Below are 20,499 nucleotides of genomic sequence, written 5' to 3'. Positions count from 1 at the left end.
CCATGGCAACGCCGCCGCATCGACGCACTGCGCCTGCGCACTCCCCGCCCCTTGGCATTTTTAAACACCCTGCGCGCGCTCTGGCGGTTGGTTTCCCCGGGGCGCGCTCTGATTGGTCGAGCCAGCCGTTCCCCGCCGCGCGCCGATTGGGCCGGAACGGGCGGAGGGGGCGGGTTCTGCTCTCTGATTGGCCGGCGTGGGCAGAGGGCCGGCCGGGGCCGCAGAAGGCGCCGGGGCGGGCGGGACGCGGCGGGAGCGGCGGAGCCGGGCTTGGAACTGGAGCCGCCGCCGGTGCCGCTCCTCTCTCATCGCCCCTGCCCTCCGGAGCCGCCGCCACCGGTGCCGCTCCTCTCTCACGGCCGCTGACCGGCCGAGCCGGGGGTTGCAGCGGGCGCTCCCCGCGCTGGGGAGACGGAGAAGAAGAGCGGGCAGCGTTGCGGCCCTGCCCGGAGCCCGCTCGGCCCGGCCCGGATCTGAGGTACCCGGGAGGGTCCGAATCGCGCCAGCCCCGCCGCGCCCGCCGCCCCTCTGCGAGTGCGGCTCGGGGTATAGAGAGCTGTGGGGGGAGCGGGGTGGGCTGCTGCTTCGTGCTTGTCAAGCTGGAACAGTGGTGCTTAAAAAAAATGTCCTCTTCTACAAATCTAAGTTTGAGGCTTGTTTGGGCGTTTGGGTTTTAAGGGGGGTTAATGAACTGCCGCTGGAAGCATCAGAGGTGGCTGAGTTCCTTGGAGGACTGTCTTAAAAGTAAAGTTCTTTCCTGGCAAGTTGAAATGGAGAGGAAGCACCTTTGCTTGGCAAAGTTTCATGCTTGAGATAAGTACAAAGAGATTTCTTGCTTATTTGTTGAAAGGTATTGAGGGATTTGGCAAATTATATGGGCTGTTGGTTGTTTTGTATGTTGCTTTATTTAGGCACCTCAAAAAATCTAATCCTGGTAGTGTAAATAAGTTAATGTGATTACACACTGATTTCTTCAGGGCTCTTTGAAGTCCGACTGTAAGTTTTGCACTATATTATTTGAGTTAAGCCAAGGCTTTATTTCAGAAGTCTTCAAAGTTTAAGTGGTTTGAATACTCACTTGAGATACAAAGACTGAAACAGGGCTTTGGGAAGCTGATCTAGTGTTAAATTTGCTAAATCAGTTTTTTTGTGCTATGGGAGTTTCTAATTAGCAATAACTTCTTTTTTCTCCCTAAACTATATCTAAGTAGTTTTTCCTTAAGCTTTATCTGCAGGCTTGTATTTTGGCCTACACATATTCCAAGGTTGCACAAAGAAACTGTCAGGTGGACAATAAAGGTTTTGTGTTGACTTTGTAACTCTGACAACTTTGTAGGACAAAGTTTCTGCTTTGTTGGCCTGGACTTGAAACAAAAAAATACCAACAGTTTATGTATCCTATTTCTTTATTTTCTTGCTGTGTCGTGCTTTGTTCCTTCTTTTAAGCATTGTAAGATAACAATGTGCCTTAATCAATTTTTTTTTTAATCTCTGTGATCTTCCCAGATTTGTTCCCAGAAGGATGGTCCCTTTCAGTTTCCCTCTGTCCAAGTGTGCACTTTGGGACCCAGTCCCCATGGGCGATGTCGTTGGTGCACACATCACCTATTACAGGTATTGATACCCTTTCTGGGCAGGCTAAAGGTTAAAATAAATTATGGATTGTGTGATGCAAAGCCTCGTTTTGTCTTTTGAATCTGTTCTATGACAAGGCCCAGAGGAAAAGGAAGCAGTGTGTTTGTTATAAGCATATAGGGATTTTTGCTGGAAAGATTTCAGTTTCCTTTCCTTTGTGTAACACAGTCCAATGGCCTGAAGGTGCATCAGTTTAAAGTAACTTAAACTTTCTTTCTGTTTTCTTCCCATATGGATAAGTGATATTTTTTTGAAAAAAGCATTAAAAAGAGTTTGTGAGTTAAACTTGCTTATTGTCTCTTTTTAGAAACCCCAGAATACGTCTGGTGGAGAAAACCTTGCGGCTTGCCTATCGCCATGCTAAGCAGAACGAAAAGAAATCATTTTCCTGTTTTTTGCTTGGCACCCTGGCAGTAGATGAAGGTAATTCTGAACATGAGGTAGACAGGCAGTATATTGGTTGGTAGAGTAAGCTGTTGTTAAGGAGCCTGAGTTGCTGCTCTTGGACTCTAACTTCATTTATTTGTTTTGAAGATGGGGAAGGCGTAACACTAACAGTAGATCGCTTTGATCCTGGCCGAGAAGTTGCTGGATCGGGCAAAATTCCAACTGCATCCCTTCCTGGAGACTTTTTGATTCCATGTGCCGTTAGTGCCTGGGGACCTTGTTCAGATAATATAATAGTGCACAGCGTTGAAGATATCAGCTTGGCTTTCAAGGTAGGCAGCTCTTAGCAACTTTTGGGTCTCTGAAATTGTGAACTGTCTGCCAGGCAGGACACTGGACTATGCACAGAACTTGATTTCTAGCACAGCAAGGTTATGGCTGAACCAAGACTATGTAGTTAGTTGTTGTTTGAGTGTCATTGAAAAGTGTATTGGAAACTGGTAAAATCAGTTAATCCTCACAGGTGTTTAAGGATCACACAGTCTTTAGTCTTGGATGACAATCTTGCTGACTGACCAAAGTTTTTCACCTGGTCTAACCAGCAAAACAAAAGCAATTGCAGCAAAACTTAAACAAGAGAAAACAGCTTTTTTTGTGGTTTTTTTTTTTTTTTTCCCTCAAAACTGTCATTAATCAGTTGCAGTATTTGGGCAGTTGTTGCTGAAGTGTTGCTAGGCAAGTGACCCGCCCAAAACATGTAAAGTCCTATGCAGGTTAGCAGCCATAGCTGAAATGTGTGCTCGGCTGTAATCTATTAAATACACTTTCCATTCCTGTAGTTGCTGTAGTGTGTATTTTATAATACAAATTAAGCCTGCTTCACATCTGAATTTTCTTGTGATTATGCATCCAGATGTTAAATTACATATTTCATGAATGCAACTAAGAAAACTTTGACAAATCAGCTTGAGCCTTTTAGTTGTCTGCTATTATATGAATTTTTATGTAATTAGGTAACGCCAGGTTTTCTAATACATCATAAAACAATGTTAAGGTGTGCTTAGCTAATTTTCAAGTGTATTCTGCATTATTAATTTTGTTCACTAGAGCAGTGAGCTTTGGAGACCTAGGTTAATGGCTTTTTGTATATATTACCTACTGCAGTAGTAGCTGTGATGAATTATTTGAATTCCTAGTGTAATACATCTTGAATAATACAAAATAATTTAGTGTATTTAACTCTTTTTCTTACTTCTAGGGTCTGCAGCAGAGTCTGTGCAGTAAAGAATCTCTGGATCTTTCTAAACTGCTGACTGTTAGAGCTCACATTGTTTTCACAGAAAACCTAGATAATCTACATTTTAATTTTTGCTGGGCTTCTCTTACTGTGGCAAATATTTTGGAATACACCCCTGTGAAGTCTGTCCCAATTATTCCAACAGCCCTAGCAAGAAATTTGACCAGTCCTATGAATATTGCACAAGTTCAAGGAACTTACAAATGTGGGTGAGTAAAGGGTGGTGTTAAAGCTGTCAAAGTTGCCTGTCAGTTTCTTGCCTTTCCTAAAGGAGTGGGAAGGAGAAATCTCAACTGTACTTTGCTTTTTAGTAAAATAACTGGCATAAAAATGGCATGTCTTCTGGCCTTGGGAATGTATTAAAGGTTATGAACAAGCAACAGGAAATGGGGTGGAGCAAAAACATTAAGTTTGAGTAGGAGTTCTTGCTTTTGGCTTCAGTGAAAGGATCTTCCTACTGGGGCAGTAGAACACACCTCTATTAACATAATAAATATAAACAACTTCCAGCTTTTTAAGCAACATCAGTGCTTGCCCTACAATGAAAAGCAGATGAATGCAAACCAAAGCTTGTTTTTTGTTAATTGTGCTTCTGAGATGGTATTGGGAAGTCATCATTCTGCCTGGTAACTAATTTAATAGGGTGAACTAAGGATAGATCAGAGAAATAGTGTGAAGCAACTGAATATCATTTTATTTGGACAGGGACTTTATGAATGCCTCTCTGAAAGTTACTCTTCAAATTTAACATGACTTGTACTTGGGGATTTGTTATGAACACTAATTCTAGTATTCACTAAAACACTACAAATAGTACTGTGTAATTTTTATCCTTGATAACTCTTTGATGCACAGGGAATTGCTGAAAAGCTGGGGAGTTGCTGTTAAGTGTGGAGTGAGAGCAGTTTTGACCTTTAATTTTTTTTTCCCTAAATTTCTTTCCTTATAGTATTTTCTAAACTTATACTTATCCTTCAAGATTTTTTTTCTGAAAAACTGCCTTCCAAAATACTGAAAAAACCCAACTTTTGCTTTCTTTCAGCTACCTTACTATGGACCAAACACGGAAATTGCTTTTACTGCTCGAGTCTGATCCCAAGGCTTATGCCCTGCCGTTAGTTGGAGTGTAAGTGTTTGTCCAGATTAATACACACGTTGATCTGAGACGTATCTGAGGAATTGTATACCAAAAATTTGGTAACAGAGCCGTCTCTTAATTGGATTTTTTTCTTATTTCTAGTTGGCTGAGTGGAGTTACTCATATCTATAGTCCTCAAGTCTGGGCCTGTTGCTTGCGATATTTGTTCAGTTCTTCAATTCAAGAAAGGCAAGTCACTTTTATAGGTAAAACATAGAAGCTGTTGGCTGCCAGAAAAGTATTCCACAGAAATGCATGACAGCATGGGCTCTGATCAAAGATATTTGAGGAAATTCTGTGATTTGTATGTTATATAGGGGTAAAGCAGTCTGGTTTAAATGTTCTTTTTGGTTTTGGCTTCTGCTCAAAAATTTTCTGTGACTGAGATGTTGGAAAGCTAAGCTGAGCTGATATCTTTAAGTCAGAAGAGGGTGAATATTAATATCCTTAAGGTCACTGCATTTTAGTTTAAATAAGAAGCCACAAGAGGAAATAGTAGTTTAAACAGTGGTAGGGTTTTGGTTTTGAGCTTTTCTTAGGGGTATTTTCTTTGAGATAGGTTTTTTTCCTGGTTGTGCCTGACCAACATATTGCAGCATATTGATTTGCAGCCTCTTCTGTCCTGTTATGACTTCCTGTTAAATGTTCAGGTTTTTTAAGAGTGTTTGCATTCTGGGGTATTTTTTCATTGTAATGTTGGAGGATAATCATTCCTCGTAGTCTAGATATTTTCACTTTTAACATTTGCTGAGTTCTATTTGTATGGAGCTGGGAGAGAGTTCAGGTGTTTATAGTTTGAAACTGCACCTCAGATAGATGAGACTCTAAAATATGCTGTTTGCATAAGCACTTCTGATTGACCAGACTTATTTTTAAATTATGAAATATATCACATTTGGTGAACAGATGTGTCTGCAATTACAAAATAGACTTCTTTCCCTTAACAACTGAAATATGTCCAAACACAGATAAGAGACCAATTAGATTATTAGATAGACAAGTTGGATGCTTGACTCTCATTAACTTTCACTGATGCCATCATGGAAGTGGATTAGGGAGATTTGATGAACCATGCAAACATCATTAACCTCTGCAGGCTAACTGCTTAATCTGTGCATCATACATTTTTAACTCTTTAAGTTGCAAGTAAACTTTGAAGTTGCATGAATGCGTTTTTCAAGCATTCTGTTTCCACTACTTTTTCTATTTCGCATATTATTTAATGCAAAAGCAAACAAATAAAAAAACATAAACAAGCATGTTACAAGTGCTATAAAAAGAAAAACTGTTCTGAAAGTAGTGCTACCTTTTACTGGAAACACACGTTGTTGTCATTATCCTTGAACTCGTGTTAAATGCTGATTGCTGTTACTCGCTATTCTCAACTTATAGGAAAAAAAAACTTCAGTATAATTTTCCTAAAAAAATATCTTTTCCTCTAATGAATGTTTTTGAATGTTTAGGGATAACTGAGTCAGTAAGTGTCTTTATAATGCACTTTCAACTGAGCACTAAAAAGAAAATAAAACACAATGTCATTCTTACAGATGTTTTCTTCTCTGTTATGTTTGAACACTTCCAGGAATTCATTTAAAGTACTAAGTGATCGTAAAGGTTTGAAATACAAAGGGCATGGATTATTTCCATTTCTCTACTTTTCTTTGATTCTTGCATGTGTCGACAGTCATAAATCCATCTGCTAACTGTCTATAGCTAAGCACCATTCAAAATGCTGTGATTCACCAGTTTGCTAAACTGTGTGGGAAATTTGCTCACTGTATTGAAAATCTAAGGGCCTTCTTCATGTTTAAGTTACTTAAAGATGTGCTTTTCTTCTGTTTCAGGGTTTTTTCAGAATCTGGGAGTTTTCTTATTGTGCTTTATTCATTGACACACAAGGAACCAGAGTTTTATGAGTGTGTTCCATGCAGTGGGCAGACTGAGCTGGGGTTTCAGATCCTAACTTGCCGTGAAACAGTTCATCTCTTCAAAGTAAGTGTCTTGCTTTACTCCTGCATCATGGTACTACAAAATTTGCCTTAAAAGAGTCATTATGATGTGACCCAAATGGATCGGCAGTGTTTGAAAATGATGTAGCTCTATAAAGCTGCTTTTTCCTAGGGACTGCTGTAAATTCCCTCAAATTGAGAAATTGCTTCCAAAGTCAGCACTGCTCACTTTCCTAATTGCATTAAGCATCTGTCTTTTAAGTATACTGTGCTGTGTTGTTCTTGGTTAGTGTTCCTTCCTGCTAGTGACCTTCTGGCCTTGTGAGCAGAGACTCAGACTTCCTGCAGCATTTGTTACTCTGGCGTGCTGTGTTCACCTTGGCCACATCTAACAGCTGCTCTGGGTGATGCTTGCTGGAGAGCAAAGCTGAGTGTTGTGCTTTGCTTGAAGTTGAATGCAAAAGGGAATTCAGAGGTTACTAATTTAATCAGTTTTATTAATGGAAAACTATCTTTGTGCAAAGTAACTCTCTGAAAGAATTTGAGATGTCTGGGATGTCTAGTAAGGTTTGAAGTTCTAGGAAATCTCAGTTCCTTAAGTGTTTTCCTAGGCTTGTGCAGAACCTGAAGTTGAGCTGTTAATTTGCTCAGTAAGTGCTGCTATGCTCTCTCAGAGAAGCAGTGAGTGTAACGTGGGTGCTTTGCTGTGTAGTCATTTCTCTTCCCAACTGAATTTCCTTGTCAGGGCTGCCTTCTCCCTTAGCCTAGGGACAGCTCAGCTTTCTGAAGATGACAGATCTCTCCACAGAAGCTCGCTTCTGTTGTTTCCAGGAGTTGCCCAGCTGTGGTGTGTGAAACAGTACAGGAACGTTTGCTGTTTCCTGTAGTGGTGGCAGCCCTGGAGGAGTATCTGAGCAGTTACAGTGAGGAAGCATCTGCTCATGACTATAATTAGCCCAACTACTTTACAGAGTAGCAGGGGAGCAGTGTTAAACAGGAAGGGAAGTTGCCTGCTTCCTTGTAGTGCTGAAAATTTTGAAAGTAGGGGACAAGCAGCAAATAATCATATAAATGTCCTTAAAGCTCTTTCTTTGGGAGTAGTACCTCAGTGACTGAAAGTTTGAAGGTTTTGTGCTTCACAAATATGGAACATTTCATTCCAGAATGTTGAACCATCAGACAAAAGCCCTATCCAGTTTGAGTTGAGCGGAGAAAATCAAAATGCAGAAACTGAGTTCTTCGGCAGAATTTGCAAGAAACTTCCAATCAAAAGGTAAATCTCTGAGATGCTGTTTATGTGCAAAAATGAAATATTTATTGGATGAGGGTTTTGATCTGTTCTGTGCTATGTGTCAGTTGAGCTGTGCATACATTCTCTTGCATTAAAATCTGTATATGTGCTTTTATTTATTCCTACAGTTAATATTTTTCAAGTAAGATGGTCAAGCTGTCTGTATTCCAAAAAAAACCTACTTGGTACTGGTGGCTGTAATTGATACAGTGGATGTTTCTAAAAAGGCTTCCTCACTGATGAGGCTTAGTTCACTGTATTAAGCTTTAAGTGAGCTCTGTCCTTTGAAGCAAATCTCTAATTGGAATCTACTTAAGTCAAAAAAATTCCTTTTTTCTTCCCACTTTTCAGAGCTCCAAGACCTGGATAGTTGAAACTTAGTGATTTTTAAGAACGTGGCTTATCCATCAAATTTTTATCTATGACTAGAAGATGGCCTTTATTTTCCTTCAAACCATGTTACAATCTTTACTGCAGCACCTCCTATCCTTTTACTATATATCAGTGCTTTGCTGTTAGAATGCCAATTAAAAGGTGTGTTTGTGTGATGCTGTGAGGAGGGAGGGTTTGCATCTTCTTACCCAAAAGCAGCTTTTCTATTTTCATTGTTTCATCTTAGAACTGTTTGCTGGGTTAACTGCCCAGCTAACCAGGGAGAAGATGGATGGCAGCTGCTTCTTAGAAAAATGATTCACTGTAGATGGCACATTGAAAAACGTGAGGTTTCATGTTACTGCTGCCAAATCTGACAAGCAAACATTTTTACTTTGATTTATTTTGGTTTCAGTCCTCCCCAAGGCTCTTCACCCAGCAAGTTGTCAGCAAGTGATCACGACTCTGGTGTGGAAGATGAGGATTTATCCCCCAGACCAATTCCAAGTCCTCACCCAGTGAGTCAACAGGTAACTAAATAAATAGTTGCTCTGGGTATCTTGGATGTGACACTTAGAGCAGCAAAACTCATTGTAAGGGAACTGGACAGTGTAAAGCTTCTCTCTCTAAGTCCTAGCAAGGGAAAACAGAATTGAAGAAATTAACCATGAGTCCCACTCCTGTAGTTAATCTGCCATTTTTCCAGGATTTTAGACACTTTAAATTCCTGTACATGCTGTGATTTGGGAACAGAGAGAGTAGTTTCTGTTTCAGGAATCTCACTGTTCTTGAGTGGCAGAGCTGTAATGTCTGAGACAGAGACAGCCAGCTCTTGTGTTTTTTATTTCATTACCCAAAAGATCTGCTCTGTTCTTTTTTCACTGAAATATGTACAAATACAATAAATACCAGCCCTTGTACAGTATAGGTGTAGAAGGATGTGGTAATTGTGTATAAAATGTTCTGTTGCAGCTGTCTCCTGGATCTAAGAGTGGTAAGAGGGGACACAGAGTCCACCTCTAGAAGGGAAATATCCATAATCTGAAATGTAGTCCCAAATGACATGGAGCATTAATGTGGCAGACATGGCTGTTACAGTATATGAAAACAATTTTCCCTTACAAATGATCCTAGAGATCTTGCTGCTTTTTCTGGATTCTCCAGTCTTTTAGGAATATGTTTAACATGTGGTTGGTTTGGAAGCTGATGATCATCATATATTGATTTTAAATAAAAACATTTTCTTTGAGGAAATTCTGCATTCAAAGAGCAGACAATGTTTTAAAATTATCATACATGTGTGTAATTGTCCCTTCAGGTTACCAGAATTTTTCCTTCAGTGCCGGAGCTATCACTTATTTTGGATGGGAGTTTCATAGAATCAGGACAATCATCTAAGCCAGTAGGAACTTCAGGTGCTAAAAGTCTGCCCACAGTGCCAAATCAGCCTATTAAAAAAAAGTGTTGCATGAGATCTACATGTCACCCCAGCCAGCACTCTGAAGACAGGCAGAACTTTCCTGCTAATATGGGAGATCCCACTTTGAGACGACTACCAAATCCTATAAACCAGAAAATTCCAGCTTCAATGCCTCATAGAGGAAATCAAGCTCTGCTACAGCAGCAGGTGCAGTGCAAGAAGGCTTCCCCTCAATCAAGAAAAAGTTCAGGATCATCTTCTCCTTCAACCCCTTGTAGTGGGCCTTCCCCAGATACATCTGTGCACCACCCCAGAAAGCCATTGGAAAAACTTGTATTGAATCCTGAGAGTGTCACACCTCAGGGAGAGCCTCTGCTTAGGAGAACATCAATATCTGCTTCCAAGCAGCTTCCTGCTGTTACCCAGCCAGTCCTCCACAGCTCTGCTTTGTCACCACAGAGCTGCAGACAACCGCCAGATCTGCAGGTGCCAGTTCAAGTGCCACCTTCCTGTCCAGCATGCAGCTGTCAGTGTCCTGCTTCTCTCCAGTACAATCCTATAAACCCATGGCAAGGAGCTGGGAAAATGAGCCCCAAACACGGAGCAGAAATCCAATCGGAGATGGCTCAGCAAAATCCTTGTGCAGTGTTCCATCAAAATATCATTTGCCCAAACGTTTGCTGCAACCCTGGATATGCCACGAGCAGCCCTATGAATGTGAGATATCCTGGGAAAACAGGGAGCTGTTCTCTTGACAGTGGCTTATCACCTGGAATGAGGATGGCATCGAGTGCGAGCCCCTCGAGCGTGCAGTGCTGTGCAGCCCACTCCCCGTGCCTGCACACGCCTGCTCCTGCAGCAGCATCAGATAATGGCATGATGGGATTATCTCCAGATGCATACCAGCTCCTTACCGAGCAGGACAGACAACTCAAATTACTGCAAGCTCAGGTTTGTGGAAATGTCAGCTTTCTCCTCTGCCCTTTCAGTGATTATGCTTTGATAGTTCCCCTGCTAAAGGAATTAAATTAACTGTTGTCTATCCATGTTGGAACAAGAGAGCCTGTCATACCAGCTGCAGTCTGGGCATGGAGAGGGGACTCCATTAGCTCTACCAATTGATGTCCCTTTAAAAATTATTTGACTTAGAGCTAATTAAATTTTGCATTTATTTTGGTGATATTTCCATAATGTGAAGGTTTATTTTTAGTAGACTGTAATGCAAACTGATACACTTTCTGTATAAATGCTTTTCTACTTACGTGCTTCTCCATGTAAAAATATATATATATTGCATAGGCTATAGGCTTTGGAATTATTGTAAATAATGAAGCACAGAATGTTCTCGTATGTTGCTTTTTCCATCTTCAAGACTGCAGTTCCCTGAGCTGTTGCTTTGAAAACTTGTCTGTATCAATTCCTGGTTCATCAGGTCTTTTCTGTGCTAGAAAACTTTGGGGGTCTTTCTGTGCTCTGTTGCCTCACCAGGTCGAGTTTCTTCAAAATACCAATCCCTTGATCAACCTTCTGGCCCAGTATTTTTGCAGGGTATGATTTGGGGCTGAAGAGCCAGAGTTTAAATTTTGCTGCTGCTGATTAACAATACAAACAGAAAAGTTTGCAGTACTTGAACTAGAAAATGACAGCTGGAATTTGTTTTTGGTATAGTTCCTGTATGTAAAGTCAAGCTCCCAAAGTGTGGGTTGTGCATGAGGGAAACCCCTCCTTACTGCAGCCTTCACTGTTACTGTATTTCTCCCTGGAGCTGCAAGCTAATCAGTGGACAGGGTGGATGAAAATCCTGGAGAGAAGATTGCCTGGCAACCTTAATTTTATCATTTAATTGCTTAGCTTTGTAATTAATACAAAGTTGGTGTAGGGACAGTTGGCATATAAATGCTTGGCTGGTAAGTCGGTTAATAGGCTTTGTGTGTGAATGAAAGGGAAGGAATACTTCCAGCAAGTGTGGTGCAAACAGGCTTTACCCAAGTTGTCTTGGTGCTGCCTCTGCCAATGTGCTTAAAGATCTTCTTTGCTAGCTCTGCCAGCATCAAAATTGGTATTTTGATTTATGCTGTGTGCACTGCTGAGAACTGGAAGATGTTCAGACTGCTGTGGCAGAGCAGCCTGTATTTGAATCCAGATCTTAGCAGAACCAAATTAACTCACTTTTGCCTGTTACAGCTGATATTTTATTGTGCAAATCGTAACTTTGTGATGACTGTTACAGATCCAACGCTTGCTGGAAGCCCAGGCTCGCCAGGAGGGTTCCTCGGAGGCGGCAGCAGCCCGGGCAGTGCAGGAGAAGCCAGGGGAGCTTGTTTCCATGGAAACACAGACCTCACCGCCCCCGAACCACAGGAGAAGTGTGAGCGTTGCCGTGAGCACAGGTAACGCTTCGTTCTTCTAAAACAGACTGGCATCGCTTTTTTCTGGACCTTTTTTTTGTTTTATTTGGGCATGAAGGAAATGTTTTGCAGAAATGCTGAAGCTGTGCAAACATGCACCTAGATCCAAAAAACACCTGAGTTGTTGAGGTGTTATTTGTAAGTTTAGGCTGGAGTTACTTTGTCTTTGATTGCCATCACTGAAAGAGTTATTTTTCCAATAGCTTTAGAAAGGTGTTCTGTTTAAAATGGTGTCTTATTGAAATGTAACTCCACATCTTTTTTTATTTAATACACTGTTTTGGAAAGTAATAGCTTCTATGCCATATAGTGTTCCAATAAATATATTACTGATGTTATTTGTAAATCATGCATGAAGAGGAGATTGTATTTGCTTTAGTTTAGGAGAGTTATGCAGCTGTATCTGTACAGCTGCATATTAACATATTGGTTCCTGTTAAATCCATGGAAATGTTGTGCTTAGTCTGGAGGAAACTTTGAAACAGGCTCAAGGTCAATGCATTAAAATTATTTAATGCAACCATTTCTTTTCATCAGGTATGCTTTGGAAGAAAATAGAACTTGAATGATGTTTTGGCAACTTTTAGCTGATTTGAACTGTAAATCACTTTTTAAATAGTGAGAGAAATGTGAACAGGAGAAAATTATTCCTGTAGCTGTAGGAATCCAAAGGGTCTCAGAAGAAAGAATGACTCTTCCTAAATAATTAAATCTCTAATTTTGTCCTAGGTGCTAGTTTATTTTGGGATACAGCTTCAGAAAAACAAGGCAACTCCATACCACAAGGGAAAAAAGAAGATGGAGAGATTTCGAAGGAGGACATAAACATTTCAATTAATGCTGAACAAGATGCAAGTAATACAAGTATTGCTTCGTCCTTAAGGGTGGTTGACATGCCCAGCTTTGTAGAGAGTATTCACCTTGTGGAAGAAGGAGCTAATCAGAGCACTCCCCAGTAAGTAACAGAAACACCCTGTGCTCACATAATGTGCCTGAACTGCCTTATGTAAGTTATTACTTCTGTAATATTTTTTCCTTCTGGAGTTATAAATAGTCTGACCTCAGCTGTTGTGTTCTCTCCCTTCTTTATTTTTTAATTATGCTTGGAATTGTACAGCTCACCAAAAGACATCTGCCTTTAGAGTCTGCATTTATCAGTCATGCAGGTTTAGCTACCTGTCAGCAGCAGCTGATGGCAAAAGCCTTTAACTTACAAAAGCATGCACTGTACTGGAAACATTCCTTTTCTTACCTTAAATCCTGACTGAAAAGGGGATGTTGCTGTACTTAGTTGTTTTCCTACAGTGGCTTTTCCTCATGAGCATTTAGAGCTCTTCCAGTTCTGGGGGGCTTGGGATGAGGTGTTTATGATTATGTGGCTGTTCCCTGAATTTCACTTTATTTTATGCCTGATTACTTTGTGTGTGGTGTATGCAGATACTGACTTCACTGCTGTTAATTTAATTATTTTTAAGCTCAGTTGCTTTATAGTGCAGTGACTAATCTGACTAATTTGGGAAGTGGTTTTAAAAATATTTTTAATTATCTATATGGATGCTATTTCTACGTAGGGATAGCTCAACAATTTAGCACTTTAGTGATCTAATATTGCCTAAGTATAAAAAGCCAAAGGAGGGGGAATGCCCTTCCAGTTAAATTAGGTTCCTAAAATACTCATATTGGGGAAAATTATGATAATTAAGCTGTAACTTAACTATTCATAGTCCTTGATTAAAGTGCTGTCTGCAAACATCTACTGCTACCAGAAATATTGTGGGTTCAGATCAATCTTATGAACATTGTATTTTAGGACAATGCCATCTTAAGGTTCTCTTCAACTCGGATTCATAAACCAGTAAAATAGCTGTAAAGTATCTTATAGTGAGAATGCAGAGCATCACCCAGATTTCTTGGAGGAGGAGGAGGGGAACATTTTTGGGAATGATGAATAATTGCTAGTGTAACAGTTGCTGATAACCTACATTGACTATCTGGTATGTCACGTGGTTTAAATCTTATCGCTTTCAACACAGGCAATTGATCAGTTGAGTTCTGAAATTCCCTTATCTTACACTTGTCTCCTCAGGAGGAACAGGAAGGGGGAGGAGGGTTGCTTGAGGATCTTCTTGGGATGATAGTAGTATTGATATGTCTGGTCTCCAAAGGCTTATGCAATGCACACACCAATGAGGGGGGTGCAGAGCATTGTGTTATAACTCATTGTGTTTAGCCTTTATAGCTCCTCTTTCACATCTCTCATTGAAAAATACTCCAGCTAGGTGTTTGTTCTCAGTTTGTGATACTCAGTGTGCATGTGTGTACTTGTAACTGTCTTTGAGGAGTTTTTAAACTGCCACAGGAATCCCATGGTAAATTATGTACCTTGGTAAAAGCAGCTTTTTTAATAAGTCATGTGTCAGAGCATACAGAAGATACTTGCTCCTAAAGGCTTGTAAGTGATATGCTGAGAACATAAATTCCAAATTGCTAATAACTTTCCTTTCATCTGGTTTAAGTCATAGTGTGACTGAGTTTTGACTAGTTCAGAGATACCATTGCCACTTTCAAATCATCTTTTGGAAAACTAGCTGGGCTGTTGTAGTTGCACACTTGGAGGTCTATTTCCTCAGTCCTCAAATGACTTTTGAGACTTTTGACTGCAGAAAGGAGCAAAGCCTTGAGCAGCAGGCAAAACTAAAACCCCTTAGGATCTGTTTGCAGCACTCAATTGTTCTCCTCCTCTGATGTTCATGAACAAAGTACATATAGTAATAATGATGCTTATGCTGTTTCAAGGAAGTATGTAGCTATCTTGATGTTCTCTTCCAGAACTGGAAACGTTTCCCAGGCACTTGTTCGTGGTTCATCCTTGGAAGAAAGTGCCAGTGTGTCTTTACAGAAAGAGCCATTGGAGGGAGCCAGGAGCCAGGTGGTGGTAACAAGTGAGCAGAGCTCGGAGCCACCCACCTCGCTGCTGCCTCAGCAGCCCTCAGAGCAGCTGAAGCTTTACCAGGACTTACTGGTAACTCATGCACATTTTATATTCTGCACTGAATGCAACAGTCAGAACAGCACCCTGCTGAACTTATGATGTGGTATTGGCATGAATGAAAGCTGCTTGTGGTTTTCAAATTCACATTGTGCTCTACAGAAAACTCCGAGTTTGTGGTTCTTCAATGTTTTAAAAATGTTTAAGTGGTTATTTTGTACTTCTCTTTCATGCATACACAGAGTACTTTCTATTATCTAATAAATAATATTTTTTTTAAATTCAAGGACATCAGCTGATAACTTCCCAAATTAGTGGCCTTCAAAATAACACAGCATTTTACCTTCAAGTCCCTTAAAGGGCAGGTATTTTGATCTTGAAGCATATCAGTATGTGATGTGTTTAAATTCAGAACAGACCCTTATAGAAAGCTTGAAGTGTAACATGTTCCAGTGTTTGACTATGCTGCTGTGACTTTTAAGTGATTGCATCTGAACTGTATCTGAATTTGCCTTCTTTGTCAGAATAAGCTATTAATCCATCAAGTTGTATTTGGAGTTGTGTAAGAGTAAGTCAGAATTTTGGTATTTGACAGTCCCTGTATGTCATTGTTTTTGCCATGTGTTCCCTTTTTCTCTAGGGCCAAGTAAAGCACCTCTTAAAGACCTCAGAAGAGCAAGAACACTTGCCTTTAAAATCAGGATTTGTTGTTGATGATGGTCCTACGTGTCAGAATATTGATGATACAGCAGAAGTGGCTTCAGAGACTGACACAGGAGGGGTGGACAAAGAGAGTGTCATTAGTGCCACACTCAAACAGCTGAGGAGTCTTGGAGTGACAGTGGACTCACCTGGCAGTATGAAGGAAAATACACACAAAGTGGAGAATGCCAGGTAAAAATGCTGGTGGTTTTGAGTAGTAATGTGCAGATCCAACTGAAAATGAAGATTTGGCTCAATGAGTCAAGAGAAGACAGTTCACTGCCACTAGGATTTGGGTGCTTGATCTACACTTCCTCCAAAACTGAAACACTGGCTCGTGCTTTGGGCATTTCAGATAGGTTTAAGAGCTCTGCTAGAAAAACTCAAAATATTTAAATAGAACACAAGTAGCTCTTGCTGTTAGAGCATCTGGTGATTCTTAAAGGGTCGTGCAGGCAATTCCCTAGAATAACAAAGAAGCTATGGGTAATTCTTTGGTCTGTGTCCCAAGTATTCCGGAGCAATTCTGCACTTGGGAGAATGAACATTAAGCAGCTGTGTATTTTGTCATTGCTTCTTAACCTTTGTCTTGCTCTTTACCAGTATATGTGAAATTTTTATTGTGGCTTTGGTACCTAATCAAAACTGGTTCTGGCCTAATTGCCTGTTATTGTGGGTGCTGTGCTTTGAGCAGAGAAAGTGCTGGGAGGGAAACAACAGCCTTGCTGAAACAGGAAGGAACAGAGAAGTAACTTCTGAAGGAGGGTTTTTAGGCACAGGAATTTACTTGCATAGCTGTGTAGGCATAGGCTGCCTGCCTGGTACAGCTTCACTTTCATCCTTATTGTCTTCTTGATCCTAGTGTGTAGCTGTTATGTAAACAAAAAATCTAACCACCTCCTAATTAATCTTCTCTTCAGCCATGTGTCAAAAGCTGTTTGCAGTCACACAGTTTCTAACCTCTTTTCTCTCCTTTTCACTTGTATTTTATTGGGTGATTGGCTGAGATTTCTGGACTACCTTCCTGGCTGGAGTCTGTCAGTTTTCTTTTAATGTCAATAACATGCTAACATGTGAACCCGTAAGGCAAAACTGGAACTCTTGGGGGTTTTTTTCTTCAAACTTGGGGAGTGGGGTGGAGTTCTTCCTTCTTCCACTTTCAAGATTGATAAACAATTCTGAGAAAAGGTCTACAGCTCAGTAGAGAAGGAAACAACAGTGCAGCTCCATAGCATAATAAGTGGTTGTTGTTGCTGAGCCAGTTTATTCTCCCTGGGCAAACTTGAGAATTTGTGCTCAGTGAAATAAGAAGCCTCTTAATTCTTAATATGAAGAGCTTGGGTTTATGAACTAATATATGATGTGTGAACTAAATGCAGTGGTTTACAACCATTACTGGTGTACCAGAGCTTGTTTTTTCAGTCTTTAAACACCTGATATATATACAAGAAATTGCTGCACCAGGCAACAGAACAAATGAACATTGCTCATTTGAAGATACTTCAAAAACTAGAACCTTGTAGGCTTCTGGAAACAGATGCTATGTCAGAGTTTCTGTAAAAATCCTGGAATTACCATGCATGGGAAAGATGTTCTTGGTCTCAGTCTTTTGGCTTGTATTTCTAGCTATAAAATTTGGGCTGAATGGTAGAATTTAGAGTTGTAGGATCAGACACACATAACATCACATTCACTGGTGGGAAAAGACTGAGAGTTCAAACCTGCTTTAAAACCAAAACCAGCACTGTAACCTGCTAGAGATGGGTGGCTCTCCATATGAGGATGCTGTGTATTGAAGGAGAAGGGAATATCATCCATGCTCTGGCAGTGTGTGGATACTATGGGCGTGAGTAGCTGTTTTCGTTATGTGCAGATAGTATGATCTCAGTCCTGATGGGGTTCTGTTCAGAAGAAAGGAGAAATCAGTACAGTGAGCAAAATTGTGAAATGGATGCTTTTCCTCTAATGCTAAGGTAACTTTTTGATGCTTTATTTCAGCATCTTGGCGTGCATAAGTCCTGAAGCTGTGGTGCCTGGATTAAATTCCATGTTACTTGCCAATGTCAGCATGTGTCCCAACGTTGTTGATCTGAGCATGGAAGCAAACGCCATAGCCCTGAAATACCTCAGTGAAAATCAGCTGTCCCGACTGTCTCTCAGTCGCTCAGGCCAAACTCCTCCCACAGATTTCTCCTTCCAAGACATCTTGCAAACAAATACAGACAAGAGCATGGTGGGTCTGAGTTTAATTTCACCCAACAACATGTCCTTTGCAACCAAGAAGTACATGAAGCGATATGGGCTGATACAGGGCAGTGACAGCAGTGAAGATGAAGAGGAACTGCAGGCTCAAGATGGCAATTTTGGCACTGTCAAAAGCAAAAGCATTCCAGACAAAAACTGTGCCCCTGCATTGGACAGCTGCAGCCACCAGACTGAATTACCCAAAAGAGTGGATGGAAGACTTCCCATTCACCTAAAAAGTCACAGCAGAGAGTTGGCTACTAATGCTTCTCCACCAGAATTAAACAGCCCTGTGTTAAGAAACATTACAAATGAAATTTTTCCTCCCAGAACAGATCAAGCAGATAAAAACTCACTTCAGTTCCTAAAGGATTTAAAATCAAAAACCAGATTGTTACCTGGGAAGGTTGAATTCACTGAACAACCTGTCAGGAAAGATGAAGGAGATACTCAGGCCTTCCGTGGAAATCTGCACACTCCAACTCTTGAAATGTTAAACCAGTCAAACAGCATCAACTCTGTTGGCACCATTCTTGATGTCAAACAACTCAGGCAATTACCAAAGCTGTTCTGAACATCCCTTGAGATGGCTGCAACCACTGCTTCAAATCAGAGGGACCTCTCTGTAAGAGTACAGGAAACCACGGATTGAGCTCTCTTTGAAGAGGCCACTCTGTTGTAGCAATGTAAAACTTGCAGAACTGAGTTTCCAGCCAGCTCAGGGACAGCCACCTCAAAGTGCCTGGCTGAAGCAGTGCTGATCAGCATAGACATATGTGTGCACTTTTGTTTACAGTTGGTTTGATTTTAAAGCATATTGAAGGTGAATGAACCTGAGCCCAAGATGTACTTTTAACATAATTTTAACAGTGGTGATTACTTGTTTTCTTTGGTTGACTTTTTAAAAACAGACTTTTCCATGTTTGTGCCAACTGCTCTGCCACTGATAAGGTGGCAGAGCAGGGGTAACAGAGCTAAAGCACTAATTTTTAGAAGTTTGCTGAAATGGTTGGATTCCTGTTTGTGGATTGGGTCTGTGGGGAAGGGAAATATAACTTTGGCTTTATTTTGTGTAACATTATTTTGAATTCAGCCAAAATGGCACATGTAACTCTCTGTATCATGAAATCTTTGAAGGAAATGGGGGAAAGCTGGCACTTTTAAGACTTGTAATTTTTTTCACCTCTATGTTTTCTATTTATTTAAAATTACATACTGCTGATAAAGGTCAAAGGTTTCATTAAAAAAAATTAATCTTCATTTGACTAATGCTACCTTTATTTAAGACAGATGTGGCTTCCCAGCCATTGTTAAAATGGGTAACCTGGAGTTCACTGGTTCACCTGCTGCTGAACTTGTCAGGAATCTGATACTGGGTGGTGGGGTAAGCAGAAATAATTACTTTGTTCTGAATGAACACATAAATATTCTGTCACTAAGCACTCCAGTCTATTAATGAAGCAGCTCTTTTCCATAATCTTGTGATGATAATATTGCACAAGGTGAAGAATTGGGCTGGAAGTGGTGATTCATTCCCATTCCCACCATTCCTGGTGTGAGGACATGGGATTCCTGGTGGAGCCATGTGTTTTCTCACTGGCCTTTTAGGTGCATCAGCATTCTCTCACAGGCTTTGGAACAAACTTTGTTTTAGTGATGGCATTGTCTCAACAGCAGTTCAGCCTGGTGCTGACCTTGCCTTTCCTGTTCTGAGTGTTAAACCAGAGATTAAAACACCCTGTACTGAAATCCTGGGCCTTTCCCAGTCACATCCTAAGGGCTGCAGTGTTCTTGGTATGTTTGAGTGGGCACTATTTGCTAATTAATTTATTACAGAATTGGGCTAAGATAAACCATGTGCTGTTTTGAAGCCAGTACAGAGAGAGGAAGGCAGCAGCTCCTTTTAAGCCAGAATTTCTCCTCTCACGCAGCCTCTTCCATCAACAAGGATATTAGCTTCCTTTCAGGAAAGGTGCTACTTTACTGTGCTGAAAAATAAAACCTTTCTCAGTCCCTGAATCTCCCCTGGATCAGGCATAAGCTTATTATCTGCCAGCACATTTTCTGCTGAATCAGTCAAAAAATAGTTAATGTTTTTGAACATTCCAGTGAGATGAATGAGGCAATTCATACCTCTGAGCTATTGTTGCAGGGTTTTGTTCTTTGTTTCCTATTGTAAAACGTCTGGAAACACAGGAAGATGACAGCTGTATTGGTTAATATTTTAAAGACTTTCTTCAAATGCTCAAGGGCTAGGAACAATTTGAAAACAAAAGCCAAACTACTTGCACACAGCTCAGGACAAGGGTGTGGTGTTATAATAAGTTACACAAGGCATATAATCCTGGACAGCAACCTCCGAGCAAGCAAAATGTTAATTTACTGGACCAAAACAACAAAAAACATCCTTCCCTTTAAGCAGCATTTTCCTTTCATAGTGTGGTGCTGAGTAATTTCAAGATGTCTGGATTTTTTTTCCCCCTGAAGCATTCACTGCAATTTGAGGTAAAAAAACCCCCACACATTAAGCCAGGTCTGGCTTTGTGAACAGGCCACTGAGTGAGGTAAAAAAAACCCCACACATTAAGCCAGGTCTGGCTTTGTTAACAGGCCACTGAGGCCCAAGCTCCAGAGCTGGCTTGTGAGGTGATGGCATGGCTTTATCGA

At 40.7% G+C, this 20,499-nt stretch overlaps 1 protein-coding gene across 1 annotated transcript; it reads left to right on the top strand.

Moving 5' to 3' along the window:
* Positions 1–246: 246 nt before the first annotated feature.
* STIL (STIL centriolar assembly protein) lies at positions 247–19,071 on the top strand. The gene is made up of 16 exons (XM_041483542.1): positions 247–478; positions 1,507–1,614; positions 1,943–2,058; positions 2,170–2,354; positions 3,281–3,528; positions 4,362–4,445; positions 4,560–4,646; positions 6,302–6,449; positions 7,570–7,679; positions 8,485–8,599; positions 9,388–10,440; positions 11,720–11,879; positions 12,627–12,852; positions 14,727–14,919; positions 15,527–15,780; positions 17,587–19,071. The coding sequence occupies exons 2-16, from the start codon at positions 1,523–1,525 to the stop codon at positions 18,404–18,406; spliced, it is 3,891 nt and encodes a 1,296-aa protein (XP_041339476.1). The 5' UTR covers positions 247–478; positions 1,507–1,522; the 3' UTR covers positions 18,407–19,071.
* Positions 19,072–20,499: the final 1,428 nt, after the last annotated feature.

Source organism: Pyrgilauda ruficollis, unplaced genomic scaffold, assembly GCF_017590135.1.
Source record: "Pyrgilauda ruficollis isolate IOZ18807 unplaced genomic scaffold, ASM1759013v1 scaffold6, whole genome shotgun sequence".
Classification (NCBI taxonomy): domain Eukaryota; kingdom Metazoa; phylum Chordata; class Aves; order Passeriformes; family Passeridae; genus Pyrgilauda; species Pyrgilauda ruficollis.
The sequence above is the reverse complement of the archived record's forward strand: the minus strand, read 5'-3'. Positions and strand labels throughout refer to the sequence as shown.